General features: G+C 30.6%; 3 protein-coding genes across 3 annotated transcripts; all 3 read left to right on the top strand.

Moving 5' to 3' along the window:
- Window positions 1–1,842: 1,842 nt before the first annotated feature.
- On the top strand, window positions 1,843–2,313 carry LOC109119073 (uncharacterized). Its single transcript, XM_019211387.1, has 2 exons — window positions 1,843–1,866; window positions 1,939–2,313. Exons 1-2 carry the CDS (start codon window positions 1,843–1,845, stop codon window positions 2,311–2,313), a joined length of 399 nt encoding a protein of 132 aa, XP_019066932.1.
- Window positions 2,314–3,213: 900 nt separating this feature from the next.
- Window positions 3,214–3,780, top strand: LOC138340267 (uncharacterized). The gene has a single exon (XM_069291980.1). It carries the CDS (start codon window positions 3,214–3,216, stop codon window positions 3,778–3,780), a length of 567 nt encoding a protein of 188 aa, XP_069148081.1.
- A 6,962-nt stretch (window positions 3,781–10,742) lies between these two features.
- Window positions 10,743–11,455, top strand: LOC138340266 (probable protein phosphatase 2C 55). Its single transcript, XM_069291979.1, has 2 exons — window positions 10,743–11,313; window positions 11,370–11,455. Exons 1-2 carry the CDS (start codon window positions 10,743–10,745, stop codon window positions 11,453–11,455), a joined length of 657 nt encoding a protein of 218 aa, XP_069148080.1.
- Window positions 11,456–13,784: the final 2,329 nt, after the last annotated feature.

The raw sequence follows: 13,784 nt of genomic DNA, 5'->3' as shown, positions 1-13,784 counted from the left end.
ATACACTGGTGAATATAATCGTTATCTTGAGAGGATCTATTCCTTTAAAACTCGGGTGTAGAAGAGAATAATTTCCTTAAGGGGACACTGTGCATTAAATTCTATCTTTTTTTATTCTATTAATACACTGGTGAATAGAATCGTTCTATCTTGTTTCATTCTATTATTGAAGATCCTAATATGTTTGTCATAATTTATGTTTATTGTTTTTGAGTACATGATTTTAACTTTATAGTTTATGTTTATGCAAAGTTACTGTTAGTACAAATTAAAAAAAATGTCAATTGACTATTCAAATAAGTTTCTCTATTGAAATTGTTGAAGATACAATAAAAAAAAGTCTTTACAAATCTCTAATTTCTTCATCAACAATGTTATTCCTTCACATACATGGATGCGGTTTAGAAAATCCTTGGAGAGTTAATAATTTTGCATGCCCATATTTTTTTTTTGCTTTTATGTTGTTTTATCTATTTTTACTAACTTTTATCAGTAGATAATATGAGTACTTTAAGGATTGAAAGTTGAATGAAGTGTTAGTATATTTTTGTAGGTTTGTTATTTCAAAACATAAGATTTTTTTTTAGGTTTGAACGATTTGTTATCATCATTAGATATGTCATAATTTACTCTCCTTAATGTATGTTTTTTTTTCGTTGTTTTGTTGTCTCCTTAAAATTGTATTTATTATTTTTTCATTTGGTAGGTATATGATCTCCCATGGACAAAACTTTTTTCTTTTAATGTTTTTCTTTTTTTCCTGCTCATTCGATTCTTCTAAATTTTTTTGGTGTGAGTTATGACTATTTTTGGCAAGTTTAATTTGAAATATATGAAATAAAACCTACTCTAAATAAAATTAATATCTTAAGCTACAAAAGATATGTCTATTATATAGATTTGTGATCCTTAATGTCCCAAGTCATTTGAGCATTTGAGTTATCTAGGTTAGACTCATTTTTAGTTTTTTAATGTTCGAGAATATTTCTTTAACATCAGTCTAGAATCCAACATTTTGATCTATTTATACTTTAAAAATGTAACAATATAACATACAAATTTTGAAAAAAAATGTAAAGTTACAATATGAAGTATCTATAAGGGCCTTAGAGCAGAAGTTGAATGAAGGATGAATTTCTAAAAAGATTAAAAATATTATTTTATTGTTGTTTTAAATTTATTTCCTCATTCTATAATTTTTTTTAAAGTAACAAAGTAATAATAATGAAAAATGATGAATGTTTGAGCCTCAGACAAGTAGATTGTCTCTAAAAAATTTATTTATGTTGTTGTGGTGTACATTTTAAAGGTCTTAAAATTATTTATAACTAATATTGATATGCGAAACTTTCACCTAAATTTACTTCACAAGGAGTTACTCTAATCATAAAATTATCCGATTCTATATTTTTCATGTAAAAATATAGAAAAAGTGATGTAGCTGCATAAAAACATCACTTAAGTTTAACAAGACAATTATATCATCAAAAAAATATTATGATAAATTATGTAAGAGATAAAATGATTAGATATTAAGATATTTTTAATCATTAATTATATATTTACAATTCTTGATATATGAGATAACTTCAAATCATTTATAGATCCTCCGAAATGTATTTGTTGAAAGCAGAAGACACTAATCATATGTTCCACAATGGTACACTGGCAAAGGCTCTATGAAATCACTAAGGCTCTATGAAATCACTATTGCTCCACATTTGGAATTAGAAGAAATGATAACTCCTTTATCTCTCTTATCTAGCTGGTGGATCCATCATTCTTGTAATAACATTACCACTTTCACTATTAAAATCATCTCAAATATATTATTTGGGAATTATGGAAGAGCAGATGCAGCAGCAGGTATGGTAGCAAAAAATTGTTTCTCCTAAAATTATATATCTAATTTGTCAAAATGTTTTGTTGTCTGTGAAGCAACAATTTAGAAACTTTAAAGAAACTCTCTTCTGGAATGATCTGGTTGGCCTTACAGATAAGAAAGTTGTGAATAAAGTTTGTAAACTTGTCTCCTGGACACCGCCCATCACTCATGTCTATAAGCTCAATAGTGATGGAAGCTTCAAAGAGGATAAATGTGGTTGTGGAGGCATAGTAAGAAATTGGGAAGGCAAACTGATCATCATGGTTTTTTCTATACAATTTATGGGGGATTCCAGCATCTTGGGAGAAACAAAGGCTCTATTCTATGGCTTTCATTGGTGCAAGCTTAATGGAGTTTCTCGAATTCAACTGGAAACTGATTCTTTAATGCTAGTTGCTTGCATTAAAGATGTCTATAAAATTCCTTGACGGATAGCGCCTTTAATCATGAGGATTCAAGAAACTCTTCAAGGTATAGATTGGTCTATTAACCATTGTTATATAGAAGAAAATCAGGTTGCAGACAAACTAGCTAACTTGAGCTTTCAGAGCGACAGGATATATTTGTCCATTGAAAACATCCCTCAACTAGTGTAAGGCTTGCTAAACATGGACAAACACAATATTCCTAGCTTTCGAGTGAGGAAAAAAATAATCATGAGATTTCTTATGATGATGTGTTTTTATCTAATTTCTCTTGGTTTTTTAATCCACATTCTAAAGAATATTCTAGAGGGGATCCCTTTGACTTTCCCGTAAATTTAAACTCCATCCCAATAGCAAAATGCTAGTATTAAACTACTTAGTTATGGGCATTATCCATAACATTTTATCATTTTGGAGAGGTTAGACATCATATCCCTCTTGCTCATGTATTTTGTTATGTCCTTCTAATTATTCAATATACAAGGTAGGGGTTATGCCTAACCCCCATATAACAAATTAGTGTATTTACTGTTTTCGTTGTTTTACTTAGTTTTACCCAGTCAACGTGTTTGTTCCTATATTTTAGGATAGGCTAGAGTCAATAACAAAGTATATCAGTACTTTGATATGGGAATATTTTTTGCACCTTTTTAGGAGTCAAGTTATACTACTTTTAGGAGTCAGTTGTAGCTTTAGAGTTCACGTTATATGTTTTTCTTTTTCTGTATTTTTCACATAAGCTTTCAATAAAAAGGTTAAGTTATTCTCCAGTTTTTTGCCTCTTGTGATCATTTTACTAAGAATTTTCTGTTCAACTCTTTGTTTTATGGTATCCGAGCCAGGTTGGAATTCTTCCATCTTTGTTGTTGTTATCGTTTGGTGAGAAAATTCTTGTTGTGTAATATGGATCAATTTAATAGGGGAAGTGGTGCGAATGTACAGAATGGTGTTCAGAAGCTTGTAGGAACTAACTACAACTATTGGAGGATGTGTATGGAGGCTTATTATCAAGGTCAAGACTTGTGGGAACTGGTATATGGTTCAGATGTAGAAATTCCAGCAGATACCCCTGAAAATGTTGAACCACGTAGGAAATGGAAGATCAAGTGTGGGAAGGCTCTATTTGATTTAAGGACATCGATTAACAAAGAGTTCATTGATCATCTTTGTGATGTTGGTTCTCCACAGCAAGTCTGGGGAACTCTTGAAAGGTTATTTTCCAAGAAGAATACAACAAGATTACAACTCTTGGAAAATAAATTGGCAATGACGATGCAAGGAACCATGTCGATTTCAGAATACTTTTTGCGAGTGAAGAATATTTGTGCTGGAATTTCTGAACTAGATGTAACCGAGAAGATTAGTGTAGCCTGTTTAAGAAGATTCCTCATCCGTGGTTTAAATAAGGAGTATACACCTTTGTTACCTCCATACAAGGGTGGGCACAACAACCATCAGTTCAAGAATTAGAAAAATTGTTGTCTAATCAAGAAGCTTTGGCTAAACAAATGGCCAAAAGTTTCAACTCTGAACATGGAGTTGTTCTTCTTTTAAAAGGAAAGTTAAATGAGGATGAACCAGAGGAAGGTACTAATTGAAGGAAGGTTTCTTGAAGTAGTTCACAAGTATACAAATCAATCAGGTGTCATAGGTGTGGGAAGCTTGGGCATATTCAAAGAAATTGTCGTGTTAAGATCTCCAAATCAAATGTTGCTTGTGAAAATGAACAAGATGATGAGCCTAAATGGGAGCATTGCTTTACTATTGAAGACGTTGAAATAAAATATAAAGTAGTGTTTGAATCGGAACCAAATAAATCTCATATCAATTTTGTTGATTTCAAGAAGGAGTGCATCGTTGATTCTGGTTGTACACACCATGTGACTAGCGATGATTCATTATTTTCAGAGTTGCGACAACACAAGGGAGAAAGAGTCATTGTGACGGTTGATAACTCGACTTATCCAGTAGTGAAGGAAGGTGTGGTTGAAATTGGTATTAATAATACAAATATCAACCTAAATGATGTCTATCATGTTCCATGCTTGAACAAGAATCTAGTTTCCGTTTCTCAAAATACTGATTCAGGAAAATATGTTTTGTTTGGTCCAAATGATTTGAAAGTACTTGATAGCATGAAAAATATTGAAGCTGGCATGCTCGATTGGGGCATTTAGGTTATCAAATGTTGCAAAAGATCTCTTCAGATAAACTCTTAGATCGCATGCCACCTCTGAAAAATACACAAGAAAAAGTGATTTGTCAAGGTTGCCAGTATGGGAAATCGCACCGTTTTCCTTTCAAAAGCTCATCTAATTGTATATTATCTCTATTTATACTAGTGCACACTGACTTACTGGGACCAAAAGAACAACATGTTTTAGTGGCTACCAATATGCAATGATATTGGTAGATGACTTCTCTAAATTTACTTGGGAATATTTTTTTAGGGAGAAAAATGAAGCACTTCCCATGTTCATTGAATTCAGCGGCATCAAGGAAAAGGAGTTTGAGCAAAAAAATAAAGTGTTTATGGAGTGACAATGGTTGTGAATTCATGTCAACGAAGTTCTTTCAGTTTTGTGAAGAAAATGGCATTCAAAGACAAATGATGTGTCCCAATACCCCGCAACAGAATGGGGTTGTAGAAAGAAAGGTGGCACATCTCTCTTCAATAAGTCTTTCATGGCTGCACAATAAGAGTCTACCTCGCGATCTATGGGCAGAAGCATTTCAATGTGCATGTCATGTCATAAATTGTTTCCCTCCTTATCCTGGTAAGGAAAAGATTCCTTTTGAATTTCTGTATGATCAAAAGCCAAATGTTAGTTACTTTTGGGTCTTTGGTTCTATCTGCTATGTTCATGTTCCTAAATCAAATAGAACCAAGCTTGATCCAAAAGCAAAGAAATGTATGTTTGTTGGTTATGATTCATACACGAAAGGGTGGAAATGCATGGATCCAAAAAACAAAAAGTTTGTTAATTCTAGAAATGTTGTGTTCGATGAAGTGTCATCTTAGTGTACAACCCCAAAATCAAGTTTGCAGAATGTCACGCTTGATGATTACCAAAATGAGTCATTGTTTCCTGAAATTAATGCTCAAGGAGTTGATCAATCCCCTAATCCAGCTATGGAGCCCTTGTCTTCAGAAAATGGACAGGAAATGGTTAGAAAGGTCTTTGAGGGAGAAACGACAACCAAATCATCTCAAGGATTATCAAGTAAATCTAAACCGGTGCATTGTAACTTCCTGTTTCTTTACTGGAGCATTTGATAAAGAACCTACATGCTATGAGGACGCTAAGGGCTGTCAAAAATGGGAAATAGAAATGCAAGACGAAATTGATGTCTTGAGGAAGAATGATACATGGGAGCTAGTACCAAAGCCAGAAAGCAACAAAGCAGACACTTGTAAGTGGGTCTATCGATTGAAAAAGAAATCAGACGACACAATCGAAAGATGCAAAGCTCGTCTCGTTGATCGTGGATTTTCTCAAAGTTATGGGCAAGACTGTGAAGAGACAGTCAGTCCTGTGGCGAAAATGGTAACCGTAAGATCGGTTTTCTCACTTGCTGCTTTTAGAAATTGGAAATTATGGCAATTTGATGTAAAGGATGCATTTCTTTATGGAGAGTTGGATTGTGAAGTTCTAATGGATAAACCTCAAGGTTTCATCTCTAAGCAGTTCCCCAACCATGTTTGTCGATTGAAGAAGGCGTTGTATGGTCTCAAACAAGCTTCACGTGCTTCGTATGGAAAAATTGCACTATTTTATTTTTTGTGGATTTAATGTTTGTGATTCAGATCCTAGTTTGTTTGTAAAATTAGAATCAAAAATACATTTGTTTGTTTTATTATACATTGATGATGATAATTACGAGAAGTGATGAAGAAAAAATATCTCGATTGAAGGATGATCTGTCAATTCGATTTGAAATGAAGAACTTAGTTGAGGTTGGATGTTTTTTTGGTTTGGAAGTGGAAAAAATTAGCCAAGGGTACTTTATATGTCAAAGAAGATATGCTAAGAGTTTGTTGAAGCATTTTAGTATGGGGGAGGAAAAAGAAATGACAACTCCAATGGAGATAAATCTTAAGACGGAAAAAGATGAAGGTAAGTTGTTGAAGGATGCTAGGTCATTTCGACAACTTGTTGGTAGTTTAATTTACTTAACTATCACAAGGCCGGAATTGCATTTTCTGTTAGTGCTGTTTCTCAGTTTATGCAGGATCCAAGAACTTCTCATTTAGAGGCAGCAAAAAGGATTCTAAGTTACATAAAAGGTTCAGTTGATTATGGTCTTATGTATGAGAAAGGGACTGATTTTGAGTTGCAAGGATTTACAAACGCAGATTGGGCAGGTGATATGGCTAGTCATCGTTCAACTTCAGGGTATTGTTTCAACCTTGGATCTGCGGCTCTTTCTTGGTGTAGCAAGAAGTAATCCACTGTTGCTTTGTCCATTACAGAAGCAGAATATATAGCAGTGACAATGACAGCTCAAGAAGTTATTTGGCTAAAATGTTTGATGGGAGATACTTTTGGCAAAGTGGACTATGTTGTGAAACTTCAATGTGATAACGAGAGTGACATCAAACTTGCTTCAAATCCAATTTTTCATGGGCGAAAAAAACACATAGAAGTTCGTCACCATTTTATTCGAGAGAAAGTATTGAATCAAGAAATTGAGTTGAAAGGAGTTCATACTAGTGCACAAGTAGCAGATATCTTTACAAAGGCTTTGCAAAAGCATGATTTTGAAAAGTTTAGAGCTGCTCTTGGGATCATTGACAATAAATATGCACTAAGGGGGAGTATGACAAATTAGTGTATTTACTGTTTTCGTTGTTTTACTTAGCTTTACCAAGTCAACGTGTTTGTTCCTATATTTTAGGATAGGTTAGAGTCAATAACAAAGTATATCAGTACTTTGATATGGAAATATTTTATGCACCTTTTTAGGAGTCAAGTTATACTACTTTTAGGAGTCAGTTGTAGCTTTAGAGTTCACGTTATAAATTTTTCTTTTTCTATATTTTTCACATAAGCTTTCAATAAAAAGGTTAAGTTATTCTCCAGTTTGTTGCCTCTTCTGATCATTTCAATAAGAATTTTCCGTTCAACTGTTTGTTTTACCCCACCCTAAAGGTGGTTTTTTGAAAAAAAAATAATTCAATTTTTATTGAAATGTTCTACAAATCCACTCAAATTTATTTATTTTCCTTATAATACTCAATTATTAAATAGGTTGTTCAAAAACATAGAAAAATCATTTATACATGTGCGAAGCGTAAATAAATTACCTAGTAAATATATAAAATCAATTCAAAAGAAATGTGAAAGAACATACATGCCAACATTAATACTAGGAATTTTAGCTTATCCAAATAATTTTTAAAATCACATTTAAATATAAGATAGCTTTTAATATGGAAGCAAAATTCACATTCCACGAAAAGCTAACCTGTAAATTATCAGCATAATAAATATTATTCCTCAGAAAAGAGTCTCACTTTCTTTTCACTCCTTATGCAGGAGGATTACCTTCTTCTAGTTGTTTAGACCATTTCTGAAACCTATTCTAAGTAGAATTTAATTACTATTTGCTATTTTTAAAATAGTCCATATTAAAAGTTAACAAAAGTTGTTTTTCATAGCATATTCTAAATAAGATTGCAATGTAATGTTAAAAAAAAAAAACATATATTGAGTCCATTTCGAATACTTTGTTTAGATACATAACTTTCCAAAAATACAACTTTGTTTCCAAACTTATTCTAATTTTAAGTAGAATTAGTTACTACACGTTATTTTCTAAATTTTCCATATTAAAAAATTACAAAAATTTGTTTTTCGATATATATCTATGCTACTTTAAAAGCATGAACTCCTAAACTGAATGTTAAATTACTATAATATTTCTAATTAAAAATACTTAATTCATTCTTTTATTAATTTAAATATTTATATATATTAAATGTAGATACCGTTTCATATTAAAGAGTTGTGACTTTTTTGATGGGTTTTGACATTTTTCAATGAGTTGTTACTTTTCTGAAGGGTTCTTATTTTTTCAATGGGTTGTAACTTTTCTAAAGAGTTGTGCCTTTATCAATGATTTGTGACATTTCGGATGACCAATGACTTTTACAAAAGGTTATGACTTTTCTGATTAGACACAATTAGCACCTATTCGTACAACTATTTGGTAGCTATAAATAGAGGGGATTCCTCGAAACTATAAATTATGTTCTTTAAGTTTTCTAATCTTGTTCGTCTTAAAAAATCTCAAGTTTATTTTCAACAGTTGATTAAGCTGAAAGTTCAACGAAATTCAAGGTACAACATAAGAAACAATATATGGAGAAATTGTAGGAAATTATTTATAAATTTACACTCGTATTTTTTTTTACGATTTACATCAATCAACAGTAAACAAAAATAGTGGAAAAGAACATAATAATAAATAACTATGAAAAAGTCGTATGATTTGGGTAATATATTCTTCTGTATTTTTAAATTGTTTTGTAACCTCAAATGTTGGATGTTTTTTTTTTTTATAAAATTTTTCAAAAACTACGAGAATCAATATAGTCCACTGAATCATAACTTTTGATATAAATCGTCTATTTAAAAAATAGATTTTAACTTTTACTTATAATATCATAGTATATTCATGATGAGAATTATGTTTTAGTAGATATGTAAGTAAAAGTTAATTGAGAAAGTAAAGAGTCAGTGGTAAGAGATTTTTTTCAAATGAAACGCTGTAGCGAATATAACATGATTATATATTTTCGTATCCCTTTTTCATTGGTTATGTATTGTTCCATATATTTTTTATTTTAAATATTTATATAGAAAATGAAATTTTTAAGGTATGAATTTCCTGTTTTTTTTGTTTATTTTAATTTGAGAAAATCTTATATTACTAGATACACTCCTTACTAGCTATATAAAAATGATGACAAAATAGTGATTGATCATATCTTAAATAAAATTAAAGATTATATAAACAACACTTTAAATTTTATAAATCTATTCATTTTTACTATTTGAAAATTTCAATATTACGTATTACGATACAAATTCTATAATATACTAGATACTTTTATTAGACAATAACTATATAATTTATATGACAAGATAGATTACATATAAAGATAAAATATTAAAATGTTTATGGTAATTCTTATTAGTGTCATGCACATTCTAAATTTCAAGTATGAATATTTCAGAGAAAAATTATACTTAAATGGTGTCCATCATTTATGTTGATAACCTCGAAAGACTATTGGTGACATATTTTGTATTAATATTTTCATAAAATTTGATTGGTTAGATTTGTTTACAAAGCTAAGTGAAGTGAAAAATAATACCGCCAAAGAAACGCGACTTCCCCCCTCCCCCCCTTTTGGATGCATTTTGAAATGTCCCGACGATATCTAGTCATTTTGATCTCAAAATACATGAAACTCTATGAAGATTTTTATTTATCATTCAAAGCACTTGTAAATGTTCTATAAATTATAATTATTTACTAAAAAACTTTAAGATAGTAATATTAATTCTATTTTGTAATATATATATATATATATATATATATATGTATATATGTATATATATATATATATATATATATATATATATATATATATATGACACACACGTGTAAGACACGTTCCATAAAACTAGTAGAAACACACACACGCACACGCACACGCACACGCGTCATGCAACACACACACACGCACACACGCACACGCGCGCGCACACACACACACATAGTTAAAGCGTGTGATAGAAAGTAAAAAAATGAATTGATTGACTCAATATTGAAGCGTGCGATAGAAAGTAAAAAAATGAATTGATTGACTATTGAGTGCAAACCTGTAAACAGACGACTATGGATAGTTCAGGTGCACTTAAAATCAACTACAACTAGAAGGCATGCCGATCTTGCCACCAACAAACCTTTGACTTTGACTGTGAAAAGCTCCAAATAGGTAAACAGTAGTTTAGAGTAGGAGTGAGAGTCACTTGATGGTAAGAGGTGGAACCAACCAAGACTGAACACTAGCTCCATTTTGTAGACGGGTTGGGCCGATCTTCTATCACGATGAAATATATATATATATATATATATATATATATATATATATATATATATATATATATATATCCCTATTTCCATTACATAATTTTACTTCCCAAAATTTTTCAATCAATACAACAATGGTTTCATGTATATCATTATTAGGTCATGATCAATATTCTTCCAAAATAAAATTCGATTAATTTTTCAACTTGTCACGCTATAAGAGATATTTCGACTTCTCTTATGATAATTTGGAAAATCATAGTAACAGGAAACTTAAATTTAGTCATGATGACGAACTTAGTAGGAACAAATTGCCATGCCTAAGAATGGTTGTTGGATATTTATACTTACCTAAAGACAATCCAAACAAGCCTTTAGGTGAAGATGCACACTTCATGCATGAATTATACCAAACTATTGGTGTTGCTGGGTGGGCACTAAAGGGAATTAACGTTGGAATATACACGAGAGAGCTTATGCGGAACTCATTTATCGCTACATATGATGAAGCAATGAAAGGTCATGTGAGCCCTAAAAGGGTTCTTGAGGAAGCATACAAAAACACAAATTCAAAAGGACAGTCTACAATTTGTATTATAACTCTTAACTCGGTGAAAAGTACTATGGTTACTGCTAATGTTGGTGATAGTGGGCTTTTACTAATCAGAAAAGGAAAAATTATATACAAGTGGCCAATACAACAACGAGGATTTGGATGTTCGTATCAATTGGGAAACTGCAATGCAAATAATCCTAGTGTTGCTCAGGAGATGGAATTAAACGTTGAGAAAGATGTTATTTTGATGGTTGGGACGGATGTGATGCTTGATAATATATTTGAAAGTGAGATAGAGAAAATTGTCCGAAGGGCGATCAATGAGAAGTTGAAGGCAGAGGGTTGGCTAGTCAAATTGGGAACATTGCTTTGTATAATTCATTTGATAGATTTGCAGATACACCATATGCTAGAGCATCTGAGGGAAGACATAAAGGAGGAAAAATTGATGATATTACTGTTATTGTTGCTTATACACAATAATAAAATAATTAAAATTAAAAGTAGTAATAAAAAAATAGAATGTTTTTGTTTCGTTGCATATGAAGTACAAAATGCAATATGCAAACTTTATTATATAATGCAAATGTTATATTACATACTATTTCGGGAGTTCAACATTTTATATAATCCTAATATTCAAATCAATTTATGCACATCTGATCAATTCAATTAAGTACGTTTATTGAGGCAAAAGAATATTCATCCAAACCCTTTAGATAAAAAAAAATTACAGTTTAAGTGAACTTATGTAACTTCAATCAAATGTTTTGTTGCGTAGATATTGGATGTGCACTAAAAAGATCTACTTGTAAAGCACACTCGTCACTATTCTTTAAGTACTGATCATTTATTCTATGCTACATAATCCAAAATCAATACAATATCAAGTAACCAACACTACTGTAAAAGCAAATTTTGTTACAATCTCAATTAAAATTCAAGAAATATTGGAGCAAATAATAAAAGAGTATGTAGTTGTACTCCACAAGATGTGTGAGCTTAGCTTTTGTAGTAGTAGAACTCTCCAAATAGATCTTGAACAACCAATTTCATCTTCCTTGCTTAAGTTCAAGCTCATTGTAGAAGACCTTATTTTCTTTATTTTTTCAAAGTAATTGAAAATTTTCATGTACAAACTTATAGTCCTATAAGTATTATAAATTATTAATTTTTTAAAAGTATAAATATATCTAAAATAATTTAATAAAATATGATTCTATTATAAAATTAAAAGTTATCGATCTCAGAATATAAAATAAAATAACTTATAGGACAAACTAGTGAACACATCTGGAGTCGCATAATTTGGTATTCCACAAGTTGTAAGTAGTAGTCCGTCTTCATTAAAAAAAAAGGAAAAGTTACCCTCTGTATACATTTAAGATTCTAATATTACATCATATAAATATACTAATAAGAAATTATTAATATAACAACTTAATTACTTCTGAAAATAAATTTGTATTAATATAAATTTAAATTTTATTTATTTACTTTTTTTTCGTATTTAATGTTGAAAAGAGAAAACAAAAGACATGTTCTTTTTATGGCAGTTACCAAGCTATTATCTAACTAAAATTTAGAAATTTAAATTTTACCCGTCGTCTAATTTATTTAATTTAGAGTTATTGGTGTTTAGTTTCTGTACTTAATTTTTTGTAAAGAGAGAAAAATATATTTTTATGATAGTTACCATGATTTTCGTAGGATGAATATCCTCTCTATTACTTATTTTTTTCTATTTTCGCAAGTATACACTTCGAGGAAAGTCATGTATCATAATTAAAAATTAAAAGAGAGAGATTTATTTGTTATTTTAAATTTTCACTTTTAATTTTTTAATTATAACACACGACTTCCATCCAAGATAATACTTAGGAAAATGGAAAGAATAAGTAATGGAGAAGAATTAAATCCATTGTTTTTCTAACCACAATTGTGAAATTTTAATTTAACATGCCTTCTATTATTTTTTTTACTTTCGTATTTAATGCTCGAAAGAGAAAAAACATAATACGTGTTTTTGTATTATGATTACAAAGTAATTGCCTAACTATTTAAGAAGTTTAGTTTTACCAAACTTCTAATTTATTTAATTTAAATTGTATTTATTCTTTATTTTAGATAATAATCTCAACCATTACTCAAGATCTAAAAAATTTGTCTATGATGTAACTGTTGGGTATGTAGCAAGAATTGATGGGAAATAGAGGGAAGAAGAAAAATTTAAAAAGTTGAGAACTTGAAGAGTTCGGAACTTGAAAAGTGCTCTTATGCTTTAATGAAAAGGCATTTGTCCCTCATCGGTGATGGAAAGAAATATAGGAGAGTTTAAATACAGAAACACTCCTATTAATTGTTAAAAGGGTTGGAAAGAGGGACCCCCCTCACGCCGTCGTCATCGCATCGACATCGGCAAAGGCAAATTTAATTAATTAAATGGCCAAAAATATTTTCAAATAATTAGTTGATAACAGAAGTTGGAAATTAATCGAAACGTTTCAACTTTTTAGTTGACTAACCTGACCCGACTCAGATCCGCGCGCGACTCGTTTTATTTGAACTTTTCCATTTTATTTAAATTTTCCGCCATGACTGTTCTGAAAGGTTGGAGCTTTCAGGAATAGTCAGTACCATTTGAAAGGTTAGCAAACTTTCATTAATGGTCATGTGAATTCTGAAAGGGTTGCAACCTTTCAGAACATATTCTTCTTGCCTATAAATACCACTCATTTTTCAGAATATTTTCGAACGAATTTTCTGATCTTCTTCTTCTTCTTCTGCACACATTTTTCTTCGTATACTTTCC

Source organism: Solanum lycopersicum, chromosome 12 (genome assembly GCF_036512215.1).
Source record: "Solanum lycopersicum chromosome 12, SLM_r2.1".
NCBI lineage: Eukaryota > Viridiplantae > Streptophyta > Magnoliopsida > Solanales > Solanaceae > Solanum > Solanum lycopersicum.
This window is presented reverse-complemented; position numbering and strand designations above follow the sequence as displayed.